Raw genomic sequence first — 26676 nt, forward strand, 5'->3', positions numbered from 1 at the left:
GCGGTTGGGCCAAGACACAGGAAAATGGCGGCCTTCGGTGCCCGGCTGCGAGGGGTTTTCTGCGGGGCTGGCTTGGGACTGTGCGGGATAGTGTTGTTTCTAGTGGTCGCGATGCTCCTCCGAACCTATGGGACCCGAACTTCCGGCTTGGCCATAAGGCTGCGGGAAAAACAGCAGCAGGAACGGCAGCGGCGAGGGGAGGCTACCTTTAGCCTCCGCGAGTTGCAAGAGCTCAAAGAGGTGCTCAAAGGTAAAAAAAACAAAAAAAAAACATGCAAAAGCAAAGATGAAATCGGGTGTAAAAGAGTCATTTCTTCAAAGTAAATATTTCTCTGTTTTTAATAGGAAGTTGGTGCTGTTGGTTCGAGAGAACAAAATTATAACCTTGTCTGCGTTAAATTTGTGTTTTCCTCTGTTACTGGCTTAAATGGTTTGGTACAATATGTAGATCTCCTGCCCGGGAATAGCTGCTTAGGACGGAATGTCTGTTGCTGCTGTTGCTACCACCTCTGCTACAACTCCTGCTTTACTGATACTCTTTCACAATCAGAATGCATAAAACAACTTTATATTCTGCCCAGAATAACCCTAGCTTCTTGGAGTCTCTAAGCTTTGAATAAAATCACTTTTAGGGTCCTTACCCTTGTATATAGTTCTTTCTAGATATGACCTACAGGAATTCAGTTTGTAGGCACAAATGTATTAGAAAAGACAGTGTTCATATAATTTGGTCTGTTATAAAATGCAGGCTTTGCACCCTGCAGGACTTGGGGAAGTATCATGGATGAATTCATTTTTCTTCTTCTTTCCTTCCTCAAGTTAGTGGGGTGGGAAACCTGCTTTTCCAGACAGTTGCCATTCAGTCACTAAATAATTCTTATTTGATCCCTTTTTTTATTGGAGTTGAACTGTCATTGTAACTTTTGTCCCAATAGGAGATATTTTAGTCACTCATGCCCTTAACACCTTCCAGATGCTTTAATGCAGGTGTGTCAACCCATGGGCTCCAGGCTGCAGAAGGGCCCTGGACAGCTAGTAATGTGGCCCAATAAGATTATAGACGTTTAACATTATTATGTAATTCTTAGCGATCAAGTATGTTATATATTTTATATGTGGCCCAAGACAATTATTCACTCATTGTGGACCAAGAAAGCCAAAAGGTTTGATACCCATGCTTTCATGTTAACCTAACCTCTAGTTAGGTTGCTGACATAGTGATGAAACATGTGTTGTAACATCACAATGTACTCCCCTCCCACATCAGGATTCAAGTGCATGGGAGTGTGTTTGCACAATGATTTTGCCACATGCCATCAGTTTGTCATTGCTAGAACTAGCTGAGATCCTTTATAATTTCCACTTGGAAAGAACAGTTGACAACAATAGTTGCCTATTTGCTAACCAGGCAGATTAGAGAATTACAATTGTTTTGCAGGAACAGCAGAGTGACACTTATTCTGCAGGAACTGTATTAATTTCTGGCAAGTTTCCAAATACAATTCAAAATGCTTGTCAACACCTATGAAACCTTTTGAGGCTTGGATCCCCAATTACCATGGGAACATCATTTACTCCACATTCAATCTTCCTGCTTGATTTCTATCTTCCCATGAGTTTTCAGGGAGGGGAGCTTTTTTCATGGCTTCCCCAAACCATGGTTGGGGGGATTATTTTCCCCAAACATAGGAAGGCCCGTAGATTTCAGCAGCTAGTAAAATCCTTTCTTTTCTTGCATCCTTTTTTTTTTTGGGGGGAGATATTAAGGAGATGGAGATAACTTGTTGTGCAAATTGATGACTACTGTATGCTTTGTACTTCAGTGTTTTAATAGGATCTGTGGGTTTTAAAAGTATTTTAAAATCATTTTGCACCTCTTGGGGAAGTTAAATATGTATTTGATATTTTATTATGAGCCTTTCAGGGGCTATGATTGGCATGGCATATAAACACTGTCAAATACAAGAATGGCAACAAACTGAACTCTCATGCCTCATGTTGGGTAGATCTTTCTGAAGAACTTGTGCACAAACAACTTTGTGCCCTTCTGGAATGTGCTCCCATCTTAATGTACAAAGCTCTTACATGACAGTTGTTCACTATTATCCCAAAAGTTCCACAAATTCCCTCTTATAATTGATACTAGAGTTTATCAATCCAGTGATAATGATTGTTTTTTGTATATAAGCATATCTTTAAGGCATTTTAATGGGTGCAGTAGTTCATCTGTTTGTGTTACTTTTCTGAAATATTGCCTGAGCATTTTGAAAAATGCTTTATCCTTTCCAAAAGGTGCTGTCAGAATACAAACAGTTTCCTTCTCACCAAATGATCAGAATATAACAGCCTTGGAAGAATTTGAGCCATATATTTACAAAGGTATTTAAAATTAAATGCTTGTTTTTATTAGTGACAATGTTAATAATTGCATAGAAAATATAATTATTGTATTGTGTTTATTTCTTGATAGAACTGAAGTACCAAACTGAAAAAATATGGTTCGTTATTTAATAAAGTTCAATTGACAAAATTGTGTTGGTGGTTATAAGTGGTTATAGATGTTACATATAGGTGTTTCATCAGTGAAGAAATATGGATTCTTTATAAATGAAAATGTATTTGAACAATAATTTAATATTGTTTTTCAATGTTATACCATTCTGTCATAAATGTATACCATTCTGTCATAAATTATACAGATCGACAAAAAGGGTAAAACATGTATTTTTCATGGCAAATACTCCCAGTTTAATATTAATGTAAGTGGAAAAATGAGTTCCCTTTCAATCAGTGGTTGTCAGAGGTACTATACTAAGTTATGACCAGCGTTAATTGCTTTGTTGGATACACAGTGCTAAGCTACATGTTATGGATTCTAACTCAATACTTGATTTGTGTATAACATAAATATACACTTTTAAGCCAAACAAAACAGTTGACTCTTAAGTGTGACACACGAAAAAGTTAGTATAGACAGGACTGACATCAGTGGATTCATGGTATGATTCTGTAAAAGGGACTTTCTAGTGTTGTTAAAATTTGTATCATAACAATTTGGCGGGGAGAGTACTTTTGCAACTACCCAAATATGTTTTGAGTTCAAAATGTTGATATAGATATGTACCTGCAGCTTTAAACATTTTTAGGAAAGGAAAGCACCATATATTACTTAGAAATTGTCCTATTTATTTCAATATACCTTGTTCCTTGCAATCTAAAACTCGTGGGTTGAACCAGAAAATGCAAAGTTTTAAAATCAATGCAACTAAAAAAATAAACAAGGAGGCTTTAAGTAAGCCACTTTCTCTCAGGCATGGAGAAACAGCATGGCATAAAATTTTCTTAGGGAACAAATTTGGTTCTCTGTTGTTTAATCAGTAATTTTGTTAGGTGGTTTTCTTTGCACCAAGTTCCCATTTCCTCCTTTTGTGATGGCAAAGTGTTGTTCATCTAACTGCAACACAAGGATGATACTTTCGGTTTACTTTAGATTATTGCAGTTTCTGAGATAAAGTATGAGTAGAACTTTGAGCATCCAAAGGTTGCTATGTCTATATTCAGAGTAAGATAATAAATGCTGATGCAGGAACAATGTAAATTGAAGGATTATTGTATTGCAGATGTTCTCACTGCTCTGGTCACAGGCGGAACATTTGCTGAACTAAGTTGTACTTGTTTTTTGTCCACCAGTGGATAAAAGGGAAAAGAATAATTTCAGAATGTTATTTCTTATTTATATTATTTGCTTTAAAACAGTTTATTCACATACAGAAATACAAAAATGATTTCTTTCTTCCTTACTTCAGTTAACCATTTTCCAAATATATCATCCACTATTCTTTTATACGTGTCATTCATTAAAAATCTGGCTTCTTTACCCAACAAACCGTAATTTCAAAATTAAATCTAGTGGCTAACTTTAATTCTCTTTCTTGAAGCTTTTCCTTTAGTGTTTTCTACCTCATTCATTCAACATGAAGTCATCGGAGATTACAGCCATCTATTCACCATCCAGGGAGCTAACCCTCAGTTACAGCCATATATGCTGCTTGCACATATAGATGTAGTCCCAGCATACCCTGATGGATGGGATGTCAGTGATCCCTTTTCTGCTGAGGAACATGATGGATTTATATATGGAAGAGGAACACTAGATAATAAAAACTCAGCTATGGTATATCAATTTATCTCCTTTTGCTGGGATGCAGAAATACTATGAGTTGCAGGAGTCTATGAAATTTTATGTACCATACCATATTTATGATAAATCGTGGCTTTCATTACACAGTGTGGGAAGAGGGAGTCAGTTTTCTTTCTGTATGCTGCAGTTTTCAAAAGCATCTTACTGGTTTTAGAATTGCATTTGGCTGAGCTTCATACAGACTTCTTAGATACACCTTCTGCTTCAATATCAGTTACAATTGCTCCAGAGGTGGTATTCAGCAGATTCTGACCAGTTCTGGAGAACCGTTAGTGGAAATTTTGAGTAGTTCAGAGAACCGGCTAATACCACCTCTGCCTGGCCCCGCCCCCATCTATTCTCTGCCTCACAAGTCCCAGCTGATCAGCTGGGTCTTCTTTGGTTGCCCTGCACAGGAGAATGGAGCTGGAAAGCAGGTTACTGGGGTGGGGAGGGAATGGGATTTTCCAGTAACTTTCCCCCAGGAGTGGGGAGGGAATGGAGATTTTGCAATATCCTTCCCCTGCCATGGCCACCAAACCATACCCACAAAGCCACACCACGCCCACAGAACCAGTAGTAATTTTTTTTGAAACCCACCACTGAATTGCTCCTCCTGGAAAACTGAAATTGAAAAGCTGGAAATTACACTGGCTTTTCCTGCTTTCAGTGAACAAATGGCTCTATTTTTTTCCAGAATAAATTAAATTGATGATTGTAGGCAGGGGTGGGATTCGATTTTTTTAACAGCCGGTTCTGTGGGTATGGCAAGGTGGACATGGCCATGTGACTAGGTGGGCATGGCTTTTTTTGGCAGAACCCCCCCCCCCTCTCATTTTTTGGGCTTCTGGGCCTCAGGGAAGCCTCCTCGGTGGGGGTGTTCTTGCTCCCAGAAGGCTTCCCTGGGTCTCAGGAAGAAAAAAATGGAGCCCGGGGGAGTGCACAGCACCCCCCACCCTCTGTTTTGGAGCATTCTGGGCCTCAGTGAAGCCTCCTGGGGGGTATTTTTGCCAGTTCTCCGAACTGCTCAGAATCAACAACCAGTTTATAGAACTGGTCCGAACCGGTAGAATCCCACCCCTGATTGTAGGGTGAATACAGGTCACACATGCTATCTTGAAGTGAAAAAGTGATTGGTGAACACCAGATAAAATGGAAAAGTAGTGAAAGAGAGTCAAAGGATGTGGCTTTCGACTCTTTTATTTGTTTGTTTGGGGTTTTATGGCTGAATTAAGCCATTTGGCAACTAAAAGTAGTAAATTCTTTCTATGAAAAATAATGGCAAATTGAGCCTCCCTTGAAATAGTGTGATTTTAGTGGAGTTATAGGCATGCAAAAATGGAGCTGGGCTGCACATTTCCTATCTCTGCTCTAATCAGTCTTGCTCAGTTCTCTGGTCACAACAACTGGCTAACTAGTGATTAAAGCAACCTTTCTGAAACGAATTGACTCATGATTGACATGGATATAATGAAGTGCAGAACTTCAAAGAACAGGAACAACAATACTACTCTAACTCAGATTGGAAAGCTGGAGGGAAAAGCGATAGTAATCCTTCTGTCCCAATATCCTTTCTGAAAGCTGGTTTAAAGTTAGAAACAAGCAAGATGAGTTATCTGATTAATAGCATATTAGTCACATAGACCATTATTAGATCATTATAACAACGTATCTAGCATATCTGCTGATGCACGGAAGACTTCGATTGACGACAGATGAGATACCTCTTCTGAGAAAAATAAAATACTGCTTAATCCCAGGATTAAGAACCCATTATTATGTTCATAAGCTCCAAAACGTAACGTCTGCCACCAAATTGACATGTCTGTAATATGACAGAAGGGAAAAATGATTAAATACATGATGAGACTAAGTAGATTTAATTTAAACAAAATATAGTTTTTGTCTTGGCTCACTTCACTTTTGGAGTATTGTCCCTGGCATGCTGCCATAGGCAATTACAGCTGTTGGCTCGAAACAGATTTTACTGCCCTGCTCCGATGTTAACAAAGCATTATTTATTGCATGATTGAGTCAGTTGCCCTGGGGGATTATTAGAAATGGTGGGCAGCACACATACAACATTTTAAAAAATATAAAAGAGAGAAGAAATCCATACACAGTGTTTGGGACAGTAATTTATCTTCAATGAAAAGGAAGTAAGATTATACAGAGATAGGTAATACAGAAAATTACCTAGCTCTCATTGCTGCTCTGACTCTCACTTGCATCTAACACAGCACAAACATAGGATCATCTTCATGTATTCCCATGATGGACCTCATCCCCAGCCCATGAGTGATGCAGGCTTAACCAGTCTTTAAGCATCATTTTCCTGTTTGCTTCAATACCATACCTGGCTAGCCTCAAGGAGTGTAAAACCTGTTAGGCTTCATCATCTGTTATTGTGGAAGAAAGGCAAGATAACTAGGGACAGAGGCAATAGAAGTTCCTATTGGATAGTGCTCAGCTATAGGGACAACAAATTTCTTGCCAAATATTTACATTTATTGGCCGCCCAACTCCAGGGAACTCATTGGCTTATGCTTCCTCGAGGGGTAGATAGTACTATATAGCTCCATAATGGTCAAAAGCCTTTAGTGAATTGAGTTAAGGTCTCTGTATAGAGCTCTGCTTTCTCGTAGTCTAATTCTCAATAATCAATGTATATGATAAAACTCACTGTATAACCATATGTAAAATAGTTATTTTCTTTCTACTCCTCAGGGCATTTTGCACGCTCTAGAGTTTTTACTGAGACGAAATTACAGACCACAAAGATCTTTTTATATAGGCCTTGGGCATGATGAAGAGGTATTATTTGTTTATGTCTTTGTTTTTAACCTCAATTTCTCCTATGTTTTTATGATTTTGAAGTTTATTTAGCCATCCCCATAAACTGAATAATAGATTCCAAGTAAACTGCTTTTTAAAAATTCTGTTAACCTAAATATCTTTAATGTATACTGTCCAAATAAAGTAGAAGGTTATTGCCCATTGATCATAATTTGGCTATATAGGAGTATTTTGTTTTGCTGAATGGGAATATAAGATATTGAATGTTTTTAAATATTGCATTTGGTACTCTAAATTCAATCCCCAATTTTTTTAAAAATGCTTTTTTAAAGGCATCAGACTAGAAACTAGGAGAATGTGAATTCTAGTCCCTTCTTAGGCATGAAAGGTAGCTGAGTGACTTTGGGCCAATCATTCTTTCAGCCCAATTCATCTGACAGAGTTGTTATGAAGAAAATAAGAGAAGGAAGGAGTATTAGGTATATATGTTGCCTTAAATCATTTATAAAAATAATAAGAAACTGGATAAAATATATTTTAAAAACTCCAATTAGGATTTAGATACATATGAAAAGACAGCTTAGATATACAGTATAAAGCCATGGTGGCACAGTGGTTAGAATGCAGTATTACAGGCTAATTGTCCTCACGTTGCCTGCCAGGAGTTTGATTCCTTCAGTCCTGACCGGTTCAAGGTTGACTCAACCTTCCATCCTTCCAAGGTTGGTAAAATGAGGAGCCAGATGGTTGGGAGCAATATGCTGATTCTGTAAATCGCTTAGACTGCTGTGAAGTGGTATATAAGTATAAGTGCTATTTCTTTTCTCTTTTTTGTATAAAAAGTTTTTTATTTTTTACAACAAACATAACAAATAAAACCTTTCAATTACACAGTGTGTTGGTTGGTACATATGTCTTGTGCACAATGTTTATGGTCTTTTCCTCTTAGGTTTACATTCATATTGCATTAATTCCCATATCATATTGTATTATTATTACACCATCATTAGACTATTAACTTCAAATCCATATTATCCTTTAGAGCAAACCTCAATTCTTAATAATTTTTATTCATATTATAACTGATTTAAAAATAATCAGTTTCAATACATCATTACTACTATATTATACTTCAATTTCCTACTTTTCTGTCTAGCCATTGATAAAATAAATCCCATATCTTGTAGTATTCTTTTTCTTCTTGCTCTCCAATTACAAATGTTAATCTACTCATTTCTGCTCATTCCATTATTTTCTTAACCACATCCTCCTCTCAGAATTTTCTCATTTTTCCAATTTTGAACAAATACAATTCTAGCTGCAGTTAAAACATTAATAATCAAATATGTCAATTCTCTGTTGTATCCTTATCTCTGGTTTTAGAACTATATGCTTTTTGTCATTTTTTCCAACCATGTGTGTATTTTAGTCCAATATCTTTTAGCTTCCGCACATGTCCACTACATATGGTAATATGATCCAGGTATCTGATGACATTTCCAGCACTTTGCCGATTTATCCTTGAACATCTTTGCTAGTCTTGCCGGGGATAGGTACCACCTGTAAAACACCTTATACAAGTTCTCTTTATATGCTGTTGACATAGTTAATTTATAATTTCTAGTCCATAATTTCTGCCATTTTTCTAGATCTATTCCATATCCAAAGTTTTTCCCCCATGCAATCATCATTTCTTTTAACTTGTTTTTCTTCTAATTTCACTCCCAATAAATAACCATATAATTTTTAATCATCCTCTCATCAGTACCTGTTAAGATTTTATCTAATTCAGTAAATTCTTTATAAAATCCTTCTATCTTACTATCTTTATCATATCTAGAATGTATTTGCACATATGAATACCAGTTCATATTTATCCCTTGTTCATCTAGTTCTTGCTTTGTTTTGAGTTCACCCTTTTCATTTAAAATTTCACTATATCTAACAACATGTTCCATTTTAAAAATAATTGGATACGCAAATGACTCTATTTTTGATAACCAGATTGGTATTTTCAAATAGTGTTGTTTCCTTATTTTCTCCCAAGTTGATAACAAGGCATCTTGAATGTAATGTCTCCTAAAATACCCGTGCGCTTTACTTTCCTTATACCATAAAAATGCATGCCACTCCAATTGTAAGTCATGGCCTTCCAATGTTAACAGTCTAGTACTTCTCAGAACAATTGATTCTTTCAACCACATCATTGTTACAGCCTGGTAATATAGTTCCAATTGGGTAATCCAAAACCTCCCCTTGTTCTAGCATCCTGTAACAACTTAAATTTAATTCTTGTCTTCTTTCCCTGCCAAATATATTTCAACATTATAGTCTAAGTGCTATTTCTGTAGTAGCTTTTTCAATGAGATTATGTATAATCTCTTTAGATTCAAACTTCAGTGGTTTGGGCTATAATTAGTAAATCACTTACAGCCTTTGCTGAATAATAATTGCCTTCTTTCTAAAGGCTAGCCAATGGCTTAACTTAGAAAATGTTACTCTAATTCCCTTTCAGGTGGGTGGTAAAAAAGGAGCAATGAAAATTGTGGCTGAGCTGGAATCTAGAGGGGTACAACTTACTTTTGTGCTTGATGAAGGAAGTTTTATTTTTGATGGAATCATCCCTAAAATAGAGAAACCAGTAGCTGTGTAAGTAAAGAAATACAGTTGTTTGCTACAGTAAATGCAGTTCTTTACTTATTTCATAGCATCAGGTTTAAACAATTGAATGTTGGAAGCCATGCCTTGCAATTCAGAAATAACTGAAACTGTAATTTATCAATTTGTCTGTACTTTGCCTACCTTTGTTCTGGAATGATGAAAGTATGGACATTGTACTCTATCTCATATTTCTCCAGGTTGTGCATACAGTAACTAATTAACTTCAGGTACATGAATGCCTGATCACAGTATACCCCAGCAATAGAGTAAAAAACATAGACCTACATCTCTAGATGTTTATATTTATTTACTTATTTATTTATTTGATTTGATTTGTCAATCACTTACAAGATAATAGGTATAAGTATAAACATGAGTAGAATACAGAAAATAGGTACGAATAAATGGGGACAATAGGACAGGGACGGTAGGCATGATTGTGCACTTATGCACAAGCCCCTTTTGGCTTTTGTTGCTCTTATAAAACTAGAGTAATTAGGGCAACATGTATTTTGTAATATCAGATGGGTGAGGATTTTAGTAGAAATTCCTGCTGCTCTGCACAGCAGGCAAGAAATCTGACTGCAGAGTAAATTGGATGATGTATATGTGTTATTTAAGCAAAGCAAAAAAAGGTCTACATAAAATTGTGCAAAAAGCAGCAAAAGTCAGACCTCACTTCTTTGTTTATTCAGTTTGAATATGACGAACAATACAACTGGATTGCATTTGGAATTTCATTAATGTTTTTTTCCCCCCAACTCAGAATAGGTATCACAGAAAAGGGTGCACTTGACGTAAATCTCACTGTAACATCTCAAGTTGGCCATTCTTCTGCACCCCCTAAGAGGACCAGCATTGGTATTCTTTCTGAAGCCTTATACAAGTGAGTGTCTGTCTTGGGGACACATTATCATTGCGATTCAATGCATATCGAATGGGGAAAAAACCTATTTTGGGTTGAATGCAGAAGTTTCCAATAAAACACACAAAGCATAGTAATCTAAGGTGCTACGTTAAATATCTGCAATAATGAAAGGGTCAGAATAAGTCATAAATAGTTGTAACAGAATTTTACAACCTGGCAGTTTTTCGATAGGATGATTTACAACCTATCCCTAACCCATAATGCTGGATGTTACAGTCCAACACATCTTCAAGGGGAAAGTCATGGTTGTAGAGTTCTGAAATAAGTGGTATCTATTTATTCAGTTCTATTGTGTTATTTTCTAGAACCAGTCACAATAAGTTGCAAAGTGGGAGATATATCTAAGTTTTATGGGGTGCTTTGTTGCTGTGCCATTGAGAGGCTACTAGGAAAGAAAGCATAATTTTGTTTTGTCTCCTTACTTTTACTTCACATTTTTCCTGCCTATCATTCTCCTGCCTCCAATCATTTCAACATAGGGAATGAACAAGAATAAGAAATTCTATTTCTGAAGAATCTTTCAGCCTTCATGGGCAACTTTGACCTATTATACGCTGCTGCAATTGAGCAAGTAATTGTACTTAAGAACAATTAACTAAATTAATTGCATATTCTTTTTCCACTCCATTTTCCTCTCTCTTTCAATATTGTTTCTTCAATTAATTCTATTGTTATTGAAGATCAAAAGCTATGTGCAATATGCTACAAATAATTAACACAGTGCATGACTTATAGATTCTTATATACTTTTATTTTATTTATTCAACATATTTATATAGCTGCCCATCTCAGAGTAAGTGACTGGGCAATATACAACAAACAAATAAGATCCATAAAAATAATAATTGTAAAATATTTTAGAAATCATTACTAAAAAGGAAAATAGTACAAATAGTATAGAAAGTTAAAATATACCAATCACACAGAGTAAAATCATTTCTATCTTAATCCATTTTACACTGGGAATAGAGAATGAGATTTCATCCATCCATATCTTCTGCTTGTCTCACCACCAGGATTCCCTTCTTTTGTAGAGGGCTACATTCAAATTATAAAAGATCTCTTTGCCACACAATATGATTGAAAGAAGATACTCTCAGAAAAATGAACTACATGTTCCACATTCTAAGGGATACTTTTTTCTTAAAACCTGTTTTGAAAGCAGATAATTTGATTTCCTGTTTTAAGAAAGAAGCCAACATATCTAACAAACTTACATCTTAGTGCAATGTGTCAACAGGCACAAAATAATTCAACTGAATGTACTTTATTTTGCTTTTTGCATTTGATTCCTATAGGTTGGAAACACAGCCTATGCCCAATTTGTTTGGTCATGGACCTGAAATCATGTTGTTTGAACAGCTGGTACCAGTGGTGAGTTATTGAGCATATATGTTTTCTTCATTTCTACAGCTTTCAGGAAACACACGGATCATTTTAAGGCATTTTCCCCCTTGGGAGAATTCCCATGAGTTGCTATACTGAGCACTAGGCAAATTTACTTGATTTTCAGAGAAAACTACTCTGGGTAGCATCATCATACAATACATGCAAAACAGTTTCCAAAACAACCCAATCATCAGAAGAAAGACAGCCATTAAAAGATAAAATAAGGTGCAGGACTTGCCACCAACTTACCCCAAAGCCTGGGGAAACAGCCAAGTTTTCAGAGCTCTATTGATCATAGCAAGAGCGCAGCCAGATGTATCTTGGGGTGGGGAGGGGATAATCTTCCTCGATCTCATCAGGTGGCACTGATTAATGGATTAGACATGCAGCATATCAGTACTATCTGAACATATTGGATGGGCAGAAATTGTGTCTGCTCAGATAGTCAGATCTGTGCCATAAAGGACTTTACAACTTACAACCTTTTGTTTAATAGTGGTTCAAAGTTACAATGGCTTTAGAAAAAGTGATTTACAACCCTTTCTTGAAATAAAACTATTATACCACCCCTGCAGTCACATGATCACAATTTGGGCGCTTGGTAACTGGCTCGCGTTCACAATGGTCGCAGCATCTTGCAATTATGTGGCTATGATTTGTGACCTTCCCAGCTGGCTTCCAATAAGTAAAGCCAATTGGGGAAGCCAGATTCGCTTAACAACTGCATGATTCACTTAATGACTTAATGACCACTTAATGACCACAATAACTTGCTTAACAACCACTAACAACCCTAACCCTAACCCTAATAGTTAAAATCAGATCTAGTTAGTTTCACTTAATGACCACATCACTTAATGACTGAAATTCCAGTCCTAATTGTGATTGTAAGTCAAGGACTACCTGTATAGGTAATAATCAGAATCTTGAATTGCATCTAATAGCCTAATTTGTTACCTATTACTTCTTTTGTTCTATAGATTCGTTTCCTATTTTTCTTTTTATTCCATGTAAAAGAAAATTGTATCTTGGCTTTGTTCTCAACTAAAACAAGTACTCAACTCAGATTATAATTAATAAAATATTATAAAAAATAATTCCATAAGCCCACTGCTGCCTCTAGCAAGAATGGACTGGATTGTGGTTTGTATATAGTAATTATATTTACTTGTACAATCATCGTTCTTTTGAATGGTAAATAAATAGTATGTAGAAGAAAGTGTTATGCGAGGATACATTTGCTGATGTGTATATACTCTCTTTCCATTCCCAATCCCTTGCTATTCAGTTCGACTTCCCCCTCAATATCATCATGGCAAATCTGTGGCTCTTTGGACCTCTTGTTGGCTGGTAAGAAAAGATGCTTTATCACTTTCCTCTCTTGAAACCTGCATGCATAAATTAATTAGGAAATGGTGGTAGTAGTTTCTCCTCTCCATAATCTTTCTTTCTTCTCCTTTCTTAAAACTATTCTTCTATTTTGAGAAGCCTTTAAACAACAGCAAAAAGTCTGAAAACTTTCTTCAACTGCATTGATCTTTTATCAAATTCTGAAAAGGCAATTATGTAAGTGTTAATAGAATGCTATGACATCTGTGTGAGGAAAAGTATCTGCTATTGAGTGTCTTCACAAACTGCAAGATAAAATTATGCCCTGAGCAGTTATCAATCTAAAATTTATTATGTAAAAGAGAGCAGAGGAAGTAAGCTGAGTCTGGGTAAATAAATGAAAAATATACTGGAAGCTACAGGCAATATACTTAACTGGATTATATAAAATTCAAGTGCTTCTTCTTTCTTCTCCTTTTTGTATCAGTTACTGTACTTCAATCAATATAAAATATTGCTGCTATTTTGCAGAGTACAGAAAGTTATATTGGTTTAATGTAGATACCACATAAACTTTTGTCTTTTAAATCTTTATGCAGGTTTCTTGAGCAAACTCCTAGCACTAATGCTTTAGTTCGGACCACCACTGCAATCACCATGTTTCATGCAGGAATAAAGGTATACGTGGAAGACACTAGATTGGGAAAAGTTGAAAGAAAACTGAATGGGACAATTAGTGGCCCCTGCCCCACTTTGTAACCTACCCAACATTTGCACTGTAAGCTGCCCAGAGTTGCTCTCAAAGCAAGATGGGCAGCACATCAATTTAATAAATAAACATTTGATAGAAAAATAAATCCAGATAAGATTTCCCGCCATTTTTGCTAGAAAATAAAACAAAACAGGTATATATGCCAATGGAAATGCTTAACATGCTTAAACAGAACAAAAATGCAATCAGCAAAAGAATTCCTTCATTTCCACCCAATTGTCTCATATTGCATTATTTTCCTTCCTGCAGAAATAATCTATTATGTTACTAAAACTCTCGTCATAACCTTTAACTGGGCAAAACAATGCATTGTAGGGCAACTACTTTTGAACCAAAGTATCTCAATTGGCTAATTTACAGGATGTGACCAAAATCCAAGACCCACAATTCCCAAGGGAATGAAATTCGGGGACATTGTGACTACTTTGTTGCTACTGGCTGCTGTTGGGCAGCTAGTGCAGTCATGTAATCTTCATTTTCAATGTTTCCCAATGTAATCTAACAATCTCTCACTCACTCCCCCATCCAGCTGCCACCATTTAGAGAGGGAGGGAGGGAGGAGTAAGGAAGGAGGGAGAACAGGAAGGAAGGAAATCCAGTATACCTTTTCTGGTCCATATTCACCTGATACGTGCTGCCCCCTATGCTCATACTCCTATCCGCATAACACCTCCTGGTATCCCCAAACACTCTTTATTAACTCACTCTATCCCACTGCATATTTTCCCCAACCCAAACAGCATCTCTTGGGCACTCCCATGCACCCTACCTAACCCCCACACACAACACCCTTCCCTGACCCATGTGGCATCTCTTGCACATACCCATGCACTGTTCTCAATCATCCTGCCCCTGCACATCAGAGAATGCTTGTGCCACATCAGTTCTCTCAGTGTTTTTATGTTTGCACCTCGGTGTGTGGGTGGGTTGGTGTGTATACACAAGTCATACATACATGCATAGTTTTGGATTTAAAGGGAAAATCCACATGAAACAGGTGGGGTGCATCTCTAAGCTAAACACATCTTTCCTTTTAATATATATAATTTTATTTTAAAACATTTAAAAAGAAAAAATCTAATAGAAACGAATATAAAGTAAGAAAAAGAAGAGAAAAAAATCAAAGAAACTAAAAATGCAAGACTGTAAAACAAAGTAAAGAAAAATATAAAAAAATATAAAGAAGTGGCTTCTAATTTTCTTTACACTAAGTACAAGTGTAAGTTTACCTTTTGCCAAATATCTTTATTTTTTATTATATGCTGTTTCTAATAATCAAAAATCATAAAAATCCTTTTTTTTTTGTTTCACACAAAAAGTTTATAAAGGGTTTTCAGTCAGCAACAAATGTAGATTGTCCTTTCTCTTATCATGGAAGTCAATTTAGCCATCTCCATTCATCATCTTTACATATTGTTTCTTATTGTGGGTAATATTTCACTTTTCACTTTTACAATAATCTTGTTGCGTTTAACATGTAGAAAAACATCTCTGACTTTTTTCCAACTACTTGTCTATCAGTTCCAAATGAAAAACTTCCAATTTCAGTTATATATTAATCTTTAAAATCCTCTGAATCAGTGTGTATATTTGAATCCAGAATTTTCTAGCTATTTTTACACATCCACCAAACATGATAAAATGTCCCTTATTATTAACTTTTCCAGCATAAATTTGAAGTCCCTTAATACATTTTTGTTAATGTATTCATATTTCATTTATTAATCTTAAAGCCTGCTAATGCACCAAATTCTTTTAATTTGCCCATTGATATTTCAATTCCCTTTACAGGGTCTTCTAAAAGCAATAGCAAGTGACTCATAAAGCCCCCAATTCATAACTTCCTTTTAAAATCTCCTCCACAATCGTCTCATCTTGTCTTATATCTCTATTCAATATTTCCAAAATCACAATAAACAAAAAAGGGGACAGTGGGTATCCCTGTCTTTTTCCTTTTCACCTCTCACAAGGGGAACACATCTTTCCCAGACAACCTTACTGCTATCTAATCCCAGAAAACACAATGAAGCATCCACATCCCTACATGCTCCAAAACATCTTTTGTCTTTCTAAACTGAAGCACTGCACAGTCCCAATAAACGTACGCATATACATAAGATGCACAAAGAGTTTTACAAATAGTTCGTCATATTTATCCTTGATAATTTTAGATATACAATAAACGTCAGTCTATGCTTGAGAAAAGTAAGCTTGTTGAATAATGGAAGTGGTTTGTTAATCTGATGTCTGTGGCTGTGTGTGTTTGTGCACACATGTAGAAAATAGAATACCAGAGATGTAGTGTTTTATCACTTAGTAATGTGGCTATTGTTAAACAGCGACATCAGCTGGTAGAGCTGAGACAAGTTATCCAAATTACAAATCCACAACTCTAAATGCTACTCTGTCCCAGTCAAGTGTGAAATGGAGATGTGTCTGTCTGTGACTTTAAGTAAAAAACAACTTAATCCACAATACAGTTGCTTTACTTGCAAAAAGTTCATTTATAATAAAACAATCCAAAAGAGAAAAAAGTTAGGGTGGGAGGGTTGACTGTTGGGGAGAAAAATATGATCCAGCAAATCGGCACCCTGGATATATTTCAAATTGAATCTCCACCCACTCTTTTATCCATGTTTAGGGCTGAACTCTGATTTAAGATAATGGGTCTGCTGTTGTCACATAGACATATGTGCCCAGTGTAAATTTGTATTGATATAAGACATGAATTGGCAGCATTTTCCTTTCCCTGAAGATGGACCCACAAGTGTGTCTGTCTACTATTCTTCAGAAGCAAGCTATTCTCTGTCATCTCACATAGTATGTGGCTACATCTTTTCCAAGTGCATATTTGTCTGCCAAGTTTTCCTTTTGCAAAACAAGAGGCAGAGCTTTGTTCAGCCTTAATAGGGTGGCATAGGAATAATGGCATTTAGAAAAGAAGAACAAAAGCAAGCAAATGCTTCTTTAAGGCACATTTGCAAGTCTCCTTTGAACTTAAAGAGATGCTACCGACAAACCAGGAACTATGTTATGGCTTCAGGTGAAACTGCTTTGAGTTGCTGCCACAGATCTAAAATGTATTGATGCTTGAGGATAATTCTACCCTCGTTTAGATCTTCTTTTTTTCTTCTTTCCTTCTTTTTAGTCAAATGTTATTCCACCAAAAGCTGATGCCACAGTGAATTTCCGCATCCACTCTTCACAATCCGTTGAGGAGGTAGTATGATGAAGTGCGGTGGAGTTTTATATGCCTTTGCTGTTTTAGTCTTAGAATTTGTCATAATTCAGACCTAGGCTTGTAAGAGTTTAACATTTTAGTTTTACTTGAGGAAACATTAAACAGGTTACCTAATTTAGATATAGTGCTGCACCCTCCATCTTTAAGTAGCTCTGATATAACCTGATCCTGATCCTGTTAATACCTATTTCTTGTAGTCAGGATGCTAGCTGGTTCCATGGCACAGCTACTGGCATTCTCCTGGCTGCTGTAGCAGGGGAAGTTAGGGCATAATTGGGAGTGATCAACTATCGTATTCTCCTCTCCACCTTAACGCTGTGTAGGGTTCCAGTAGCTGCAGGCACTCCCTCACCACCTACATCTCCGCTAACACAAAGTTCTAATGGATGGGTCCTGAGTGATAATGTTACTGGGAAACCTGCTCCCTGCTTTAGAAAGTAGAATTCTCTCTCCAGAGGTATTGGGCATTTCCAGAGGTCCTTCTTCCCTTCCCACTATGATGTTAGAGAAGGAACAAACAGTTTTTAATAGTTGAATATTGCAACACATGCTGTGAAGATAAAGGGCCCTAAATTCAGTCCCTAAAATATCTGGCTAAGATTTTCTGGAAGCTTGGAAAGACACACCAGTCAGGGAAAGCAACACTGAACCAGATGACACAATGGTCTCAGTTGGAATCAGGCTGCACCCGTTTAGCTGCCTGGCTGCCTAAATCAGCCAGCAGAACATCAACATGCCTGTCTGTTATGTATGATAGGTTGTCTGTACAAAGGATAATAAAGACAAAACAGTTAAATCCCTGGAGTTGCATCCCCTTTTTCCTATGTCTTTGTGGTAGAGGAAGGCATGAAAGGAACATTTTCTCCTACAGTGTTTGTGATAAAAAATACATGAAATAATGCTTAAGCCAAATGTTAAGATCGTAACAGTGTCTTTACCATCCTGCCTGATTGTTGTGTTCTGTTATATATTTCTGTATTTAATATGAGTGATTTAAATATTGGAATTATATCTGTATTAAAGAGACTGTTAAAATATATTGATACAAGGACCCAAATTCAAATTGTAAGAACTTTCAGTTCCTTTGTATAACAGGAAATAAGATCTGAACAATAAGATTCCCGAAAGATTCCTGTCCTGCCTACATATTTTTATTGGGAGAACTGAAACTGGTATGAAGGAATGAGGAAAAGCCTAGAACTTGTGCTAGTATCATGATGAAAACCATCTTGGCTGCTTTAACTTGTTTGTTCTTTGGGTGTATTCTTAGATCCTGGAAATATTAGACAAAACAATTAATGATAAGAGAGTGAAGATAGAAGTGATGGATACCTTTGATCCACCCCCCATTAGCCCCTGGGATGATCAGACCTTCGCTGTACGGGTTTTCCGCCAGACCATCCTGGATGTTTTCCCAGATGTTGCCAGTGTAGTTCCAGGTAGTGGCAGATGCATGATCATTAGTGTTTTTTTCTTCTGTTTCCATTCAATCCCAACATTGTTTCCATTTTTTTCTATGTTCTCTTTTGTTCCTCTGCTTTATTCCAATACATGTGGATGCACATTAGTATATGGACACTTCAAATACTATTAAAATTACATACATACATGGAAACAATTACATTTTTTTCTTTGATGTCTGGGAGCTGTTTTTTTATTAATATTATTACTATCAGGAACTGGTGAACTGTATACTCTCCATTCATACATAAGTTTTTTTTCAGGATTATGTTGACCTGTGCTTTTATTTCCTTCAGTGAGACCATCTCTGCTATTCAATTATGTCTTATAGCGCTGGATTGTTCCAGTACAAACTATGAGTCTTTCAGCCATTATTTACTGCATTAAAAACTTTCATTCTTAAACAGATTCTTCTTGAAAAATTTAATTATTTTCTATACTCTTTAAAAATTCAGGAGAGAATTATCAAAGCTCATGATAAAACTTTGGCATATAAGATTCAGTGCAAATCAGAGGAACCTGATTAAAATTGATACAATGTTAGTTATTTCAAAACTGCTAAACAGCAAAATACAAACTGATAAGCAAGCAAACAAAAACATACTAATTGCTAACTTTTTTGTACTGATTATTTTTTTTACAGGCATTTGTGTTGGAAACACTGATAGCAGGCACTACAGCAGCCTCACAAAGGCAATTTATCGATTTAGCTCAGTAGTCTTTAATGCTGATGATTTGCCAAGGTACAGTACAATGATCATTCTTAATGAAACACTGGATGAGAAACATGAGTGTTTTTTTTTAAGAAAAGCAAATGAGACATAGCTATTGAAACCTGAGAAAGAAAACAGTAATTCATGGCCCTGAATTATGTGCATAGCATTAGTTAAAAAATAATAGAGGGAGAGTTAGAGCTGGTATCTGTCCGGATTAAAAAAGCAAAATGAAAGTGCAGGATCTTTTCTAGAACTAAATGGATATTGATATCTATCTATCAAACTTATAGGGCTGCCCATCTCATAAAAAGTCACTCTGGGCAGGGTGCAATCTCGTTAATTGAAGCAGTAGATATATAAAAATAATTATTAAAATATAAAACAGTCTTGTACCTAGTGCTTCTAATAAATCAAAAGCACCAGTTACAAACGAATGTGAATATTAATTACAATGATGGAGCCATCTTAGAATTTCACGAATCCCCTGGGAGCCCTGGGTCTGATAACATAGCCCTAAGTCCTAAGGGACTTCTGGAACATTAACAGGGATAGAGCTAGCCCTTATTTTGGAGGAAGGGGGTAATATTCTTTAAAATGGGTCCCATGGCCAAGAAGGCCCTGTGTCTTGGATCCTGCCTAGCAGACAATGACGCACAGCATGCCTTCTCGACCAATCTAATGGGATAGGCAGATACAATTGGGAAGAGGCAATCCTTCTGATAACTCAGGCTTATTCAATGAAGGACTTTTAAAGTTAGAACTATTACCTTAAATTGGACCTGGAAGCAAACTGGCAAACAATGCAACACATGGAGCTGAGATTAATACCTGCACTGCTGCATATTCCTATATTGTCAGCTAGATGAATTAGAGAAATTAATTTACAAAGTACTTTCCTATTTATCTGTGTCTGGGTTCATATATTGCACTCATTTATAATGCTAGCTTATTTCTGCGTAATGTAACTCCAGCCATTTTAGTTAACTATGGTTTATGAACCAGTTCACGTGTTTTTTTCAATGTCATGATTATAAACACACCACACCTTAAGTTAATGGCTTTGCTGTTTTGGACACTTTTTAAAAGAAACTGAGGATATCAGGATTTATATAAATAAACTACATAAGTTCTTTAGGCACCTGACAGATAGATTAACTGGTTAATTGAGGACACTTGCATTTCTGCCTGGGGTTTACCTCAGTTCAGAATCATCTTCAGGTATATCCAGTATTGGCTTTGCCTGGGGCTAAATGAGTATGTTGTTGATTCAGTCATAATGTATTTGCTTAAAATGTTACCACTTTGAAACTACTGTAGACAGAACATTCTCCCATTAGCAAGAACTCACTCCCAGTTCCTGGCTCCATTGTCTTTTTTTTCCCTTCACTTATATTGTTCTGCAAATTTTAAGAAAATTGTAGGACAATTTCAAACTGCTTTAGGGGACTGGGGAGAAAAAGCAGTGGCAATATGGAGGTGCCCTGAAATTTCTGTTGTATTAAAGGTGTGGTCTGTTTAAAACTCTTTGGGGAAGAAGAATTCCTGATTTTAATTTCTTAGCTGGGGTCTAAAACAAACTCTGAAAAAAAACTATAGGCTCTTGACTATACAAACATATGTCATTGAGTGTTTTAAATATAAGTAGAAATGCTGAATGAACATTCTCACAATAAAGACTATCATAATTAGGATCCAAACTTATTCATATGTAGGCAGGATTTTTGCATAGGATTAGGCTATTTAGCCATGATTTTAAAGTACCGTATATACTCGAGTATAAGCCGAGTTTTTCAACCCATTTTTTGTGCTGAAAAAACCCCCCTCGGCTTATACTGGAGTCAGATTCCCCTCTGGAAAAAAAAAATGGTGTGGAGCTGCGGAGCTGGGCAGGCGCTTCCCTGCTTCCGTGTTTCCTTTGCAACTTTTAAGCATGGGGGTAATCGGAAGCAGAAAAGTTCTTGCATGAGGATATTTTTTTTCTTTTTTTAACTGTTTTTAGGGGGGGGGAAAGACCCACCGTCATGTGAGAATGCTCAGACACGAAATCTATCCGCCCGAAAATAAGTGTGTGTGTGGGGGGGGGATTTTAACAGAGGGAAGATGTAGGGAGAAGGCAAAAGCGACGGAAGATCCTTCAGGGGGAGACTCATCCTTGGTCCAGATGAGCCCCCTTCCCCGCCCCTAAGGAAGCAGAGGCAGCCAGCAAGGGCAGGCAAGCCCCACTTCATGGACTCCGTCCGTCCTCGCTCCCACCCAAAGCCACGAAATCCCCCAATCGCGCAGCCCAGAATCGCCCTCCCCTCAGGGGGCAGCAATGATGCCCGGTTTTTCCCGAGACAAGAATCTCCGCCGTGCAATGAAAGCGCCCTGGCGCTAGGCTCGCGGGCTCAGAAAACAACGCGAGCCGAGGTGGCTTCGGCTCCGCTCGGCTTCTCCAACATCTGGCGCCGCCCTGTTCTATGAGCCGGGCCCGGCAAGTCCGAGCAGCCAGCACATAGAACAGGGCGGCGCCGGAGATCATTAGCCACCTCTTTCGCAGCACAAGAAGAACAGGGTGGTGCCGGACCATTGGAGAAGCGGAGCAAAGCCGGAGATTAGTAGCTGCCTTTCGGCGAAGAAAGCTTCCCCCAACCAGCTGGCTGGTCATCTCCCCTCGGCCATACAGAACAAGCAGGCAGAGAAGGAGGAGAGCAGCTGGCCAGTTGGGGAGGCTTCTTGTGCTGTGAAAGAGGCGGCTAATGATCCCGCTCCGCTCGGCTTCTCCAACATCCGGCGCCGCACTGTTCTATGTGCCGGGCCCAGCAAGTCCGAGCAGCCAGCGCATGGAGCAGGGCGGCGCCGGAGATCGTTGGCTGCCTCTTTCGCAGCACGGGAGGCCTCCCCCGGCTGGCCAGCTGCTCTCCTCCTTCTCTGCCTGTTTGTTCTGTGTGGCCGAGGAGGAGGAGACCGGCCGGCTGGTTGGGGGAGGCTTTCTGCGCCGAGGGAGGCGGCTGCTGGTCTCCGGCTTTGCTCCGCTTCTCCGATGGTCCGGCGCCGCCCTGTTCTTTACTTGGGCAGCCGGGCGCCCGCAGCGGCGCCCATGGCGGCAACAGGCAGTTCCGCCCAGGCTCCGCTCAGGTGTCCGGCTGAGGCTGTCGGGAGTTGCTGCCGCCAGTGCGGCTCCGGTCCCGCGTTGCCTTGGGAAGGGTGGGGCAAAACCAGGAGCCGCTGAGCCTGAGCCTCCGGTGCCGCTGCTGCCGTTGCAAAGCGCTGCCGCGGCTCTTCCTTTTTGCCTTTCCCTTCCCGAGGCGACGCGGGACTGGGGCCGCGCGGGCGGTAGCGACTCCTGACTCAGGGGGCCTCCGAGGGGAGGGGAAGAGAGTGACTCCTGCCTCCCGCTGTCATCATCATCTTCTTCTTTTGGGTTAGTGAATCAATTAAACCTTTCATGAAGAGTGAGATCGTTTCCCAAATTAATAATTTTTATTTTTGAAATTTACCAGTAGCTGCTGCATTTCCCACCCTCGGCTTATACTCGAGTCAATAACTTTTCCCAGTTTTTTTGTGGTAAAATTAGGTGCCTCGGCTTATATTCGGGTCGACTTATACTCGAGTATATACGGTAACTATTGGGCTACCAAGCTGTTAACAAGGAGTGGGCAACTTTGCTGGGAGTTACATTTAAAAACAGTTTCCTGGTAGTTTAAAGCAGTGATCCCCAACCTTTTTTACGCCGCGGCCCAGTATCCCCAACCTTTTTTATGGCGCGGCCCGGTACCGGCATTAGCTGGGCGCCGCCATCTTTTTTTGATGAAAAAGTGCTTCCGGTGACCTCACCGGAAGCACTTTTTCATCAAAAAGATGGCGGCATGCGCTCGGTGAGCTTTTCCGGTAGAAATGGCTTTCTACCGAAAGCTCACGATGCTTTGAGCCGTGAGCTTACCGGAAAAGCTCACCGGAAGCACTTTTTCATCAAAAAAAGATGGCGGCGCCCAGCAAGCCAGCGGCCCGGTAGGACTTGTTCCATGGACCGGTACTGGTCCGCGGACCGGTGGTTGGGGACCCCTGGTTTAAAGAATTTGGCTAATGATATACTGAGCTTAGAGTAGATAAGTCCAGCAAAAGGGAGGAAATTGGCCAGGCTTAAGGAACTCATTTCACCTCTCAAATTCTTCCCAATTGTAAAATATTGATCCTGTCCCATTCTATGGGTGCTTTGGAAACTACCAATAGGAAACTCAGAAGCTGTATGGCCAGAGGTTGTGCACTGTTATCATAAACATTGGGTTGTATAGCATGCTAAAACAAAATCAAGGAATTCCATTAAGGATTACTGTAAAGTGTAAACTAGTCCCTGCATTAATTTAGTTTTGTCTCCAAGTATGATTAAATCTGAATCTAAACTTTGGGGTACTGTTGCACTGCACATATATATTTGTAACATAAAACTTTTATTTAAGTTTTACTTAATTTGGTATTAAACAGCTGCTTTCTTTTCCCCTTTTAATCAGATTCCATGGGTTGAATGAAAGGATCTCTGTGGAAGATTATGCAAAGCAAGTGGAATTTTTCTTTCAACTAATTCAAAATTGTGATTTGGACCAACCCACAGAGCCACATACAAACCTACATGAGCTATAGAAACAAGAAAATATAAAGGCTAGTGGGAGTTGTTAGAAATCTGAATTATTCTAAGCAGCAGTGTTCCATTTTATTCTCAGTGCCCAAACTTCTTTACTGTGTTAGAGATTTAAAGTAATAACACAACCTAGTTGCACTGCAAGTTGTTGTGAAACACACTATTAAACAACTATTCAACAAATTATTCTGAACTACATAAAATTATGTTTCAGACTCAAAGGCATTAGAAACCTGAAAACAATGCTGTCTGCATGAATTATGTCACTTATGCAATAATATTACAATAATGTCCAAAGCAATTAGGTGTGACATCTTGACAAATCTGATATAATTCACCTCCCTTCTCCACTTCCAGCCAAAATCCATGGATGATTTTATTGGAAAATAGTATATTTACATAGTGAAGAACTTTTCTGTTATCTTAACTATAAAAGGGCAGTTTTACATAAGAAATAACTTTTCCAAAAATCAAGGAACAGCCTTTTTGTACCTGCAGATCTGAGGAACACAGCCAAATGTTCAGTATAGCATAGAATTATCACTTGAAATGTGAACTATTTCATTCACTTGAAATGTGAATTATCACTTGAAATGTGAACTGTTTTGAATTTGTAAAAGTTACCTCTGCCAGTTGTTTTTCTTATGCTTAATGGTTCTTTCATATTTTGTTTTCTTTTAACTTCTCTTTTGAGACCATATTGTTTTAACGGTTTAGCACTTATAAAGAAAGTTATGAATGCCTCCAAAGTTTGCAGAACTACAGCATTTCTACTACACAAGCAAAAAAAAATGGAGGTAGATGTTCAGAAATGTGAAATATACAGTATGTACATACATACATACAAGCCAAATCACAGGTGATTTATCTCAGGAATAAAAGAGTGATTCATCTCGGACATATGAAACAAATGGCAAACTTTGCTACAGGTAGTCCTTAACTTACAACCACTATTAAGACTATAATTTCTGCCTGTGTGTGGGAACTTGGGAACTGGTGTAAGTCACTTTTTTCAGTACTGTTTTAAATTTGAACAGTCACTGAATGAAAAGTTGTAAGTCAAGGGTTATCTCTACTGTTACATTTTTAGAGGGACCTAATTCACTGGATTTGGCTTCCTTTATTCACTGAATTAATCTATACGAAGCAAAGAGAATCCTTTTAATGTCAAAGCTGTAGTTCTTGGAAACAAATCTTGTGTAGACCATGTATTGGGGTGAGGCCAGTTTTCATAGCTGGTAAGAAAAGTGTCCATGTGCTGAGCCCAGGTGTCCTTCTAGGATTTCTTTTCTTTCACTGTCTGACATTCTTTTCCATGGAAAATATCTTTAGTGTCTTCTTTTTGCTAAATGTAAATAGTGAGATAGATGGGAGTATGAGGGCAATTTTGGGGAAAATATCAACCTAGAGTACCCAGGCAATATCTGTACACCCTTTGAAATAGCAATTAGATTCTTGGTGGGTGGGATGGGGAATAGCAATTAGATTCATCAAATATAAATTGTGTGTGTGTGTGTGTGTGTGTGTGAACGCGAGAGAGGGTATGTTTTTCTAACTAATCCAGTGTAAGGCTCAAAAATTCTGGGAGCTGAAGTCCACAAGTCTTAAATGGGCCACAGGTCCCCACTTCTGCTCTAATGGTTGATAGCTCTGACTATAATGAAGGCACTTTATGTTTATTTTTCTGGCATCTATTCTCACTTGATTTTTTTTAAAGCAGACCATTTTTTTATCTTGTTAAATTTTTATATTCATCAGTTGAGATATTACTGTATGCTTAATGGACAGATAATTATATCCAAGCATATTGCAAGTTTCATACAGTTTGATTCTTGGTGCTGCTTGTCTATGACAGCTACAACTTATTTGACTCTAATTAAGTGCAAGGTGTAATTCTGTGGCATATAATACACTGCTCAAAAAAATAAAGGGAACACAAGAATAAGACATTCTAGATCTGAATGAATGAAATATTCTTATTAAATACTTTGTTCATTACATAGTTGAATGTGCTGACAACAAAATCACACTAAAATTATCAATGGAAATCAAATTTAGCAACCCATGGAGGTCTGAATTTGGAGTTATGCTCAAAATTAAAGTGGAAAAAAACACTACAGGCTGATCCAACTTTGATGTAATGTCCTTAAAACAAGTCAAAATGAGGCTCAGTAGTGTGTGTGGCCTCCACGTGCCTGTATGACCTCCCTACAACGCCTGGGCATGCTCCTGATGAGGTGGCGGATGGTCTCCTGAGGGATCTCTTCCCACACCTGGACTAAAGTATCCCCCAACTCCTGGACAGTCTGTGGTGCAACGTGGCGTTGGTGGATGGAGTGAGACATGATGACCCAGATGTGCTCAATTGGATTCAGGTCTGGAGAACGGGCGGGCCAGTCCATAGCATCAATGCCTTGGTCTTGAGGGAACTGCTGACACACTCCAGCCACATGAGGTCTAGCATTGTCTTGAATTAAGAGGAACCCAGGGCCAACCGCACCAGCATATGGTCTCACAAGGGGTCTGAGGATCTCATCTCAGTACCTAATGGAGGGCTGTGTGGCCCCCTAAAGAAATGCTACCCC

At 38.2% G+C, this 26676-nt stretch overlaps 1 protein-coding gene across 1 annotated transcript; it reads left to right on the forward strand.

Moving 5' to 3' along the window:
• PM20D1 (peptidase M20 domain containing 1) lies at positions 1 to 24277 on the forward strand. The gene is made up of 13 exons (XM_026676791.2): positions 1 to 250; positions 2293 to 2379; positions 3939 to 4174; positions 6908 to 6994; positions 9492 to 9625; positions 10404 to 10523; positions 11864 to 11939; positions 13243 to 13304; positions 13883 to 13961; positions 17204 to 17275; positions 18567 to 18735; positions 19401 to 19500; positions 23964 to 24277. Exons 1-13 carry the CDS (start codon positions 25 to 27, stop codon positions 24091 to 24093), a joined length of 1578 nt encoding a protein of 525 aa, XP_026532576.2. The 5' UTR covers positions 1 to 24; the 3' UTR covers positions 24094 to 24277.
• The last annotated feature ends 2399 nt before the right edge of the window (positions 24278 to 26676 follow it).

The sequence above is a fragment of the Notechis scutatus genome, chromosome 3 (assembly GCF_049901735.1).
Source record: "Notechis scutatus isolate UNSWTSFEM ecotype Mainland chromosome 3, rNotScu1.2, whole genome shotgun sequence".
NCBI lineage: Eukaryota > Metazoa > Chordata > Lepidosauria > Squamata > Elapidae > Notechis > Notechis scutatus.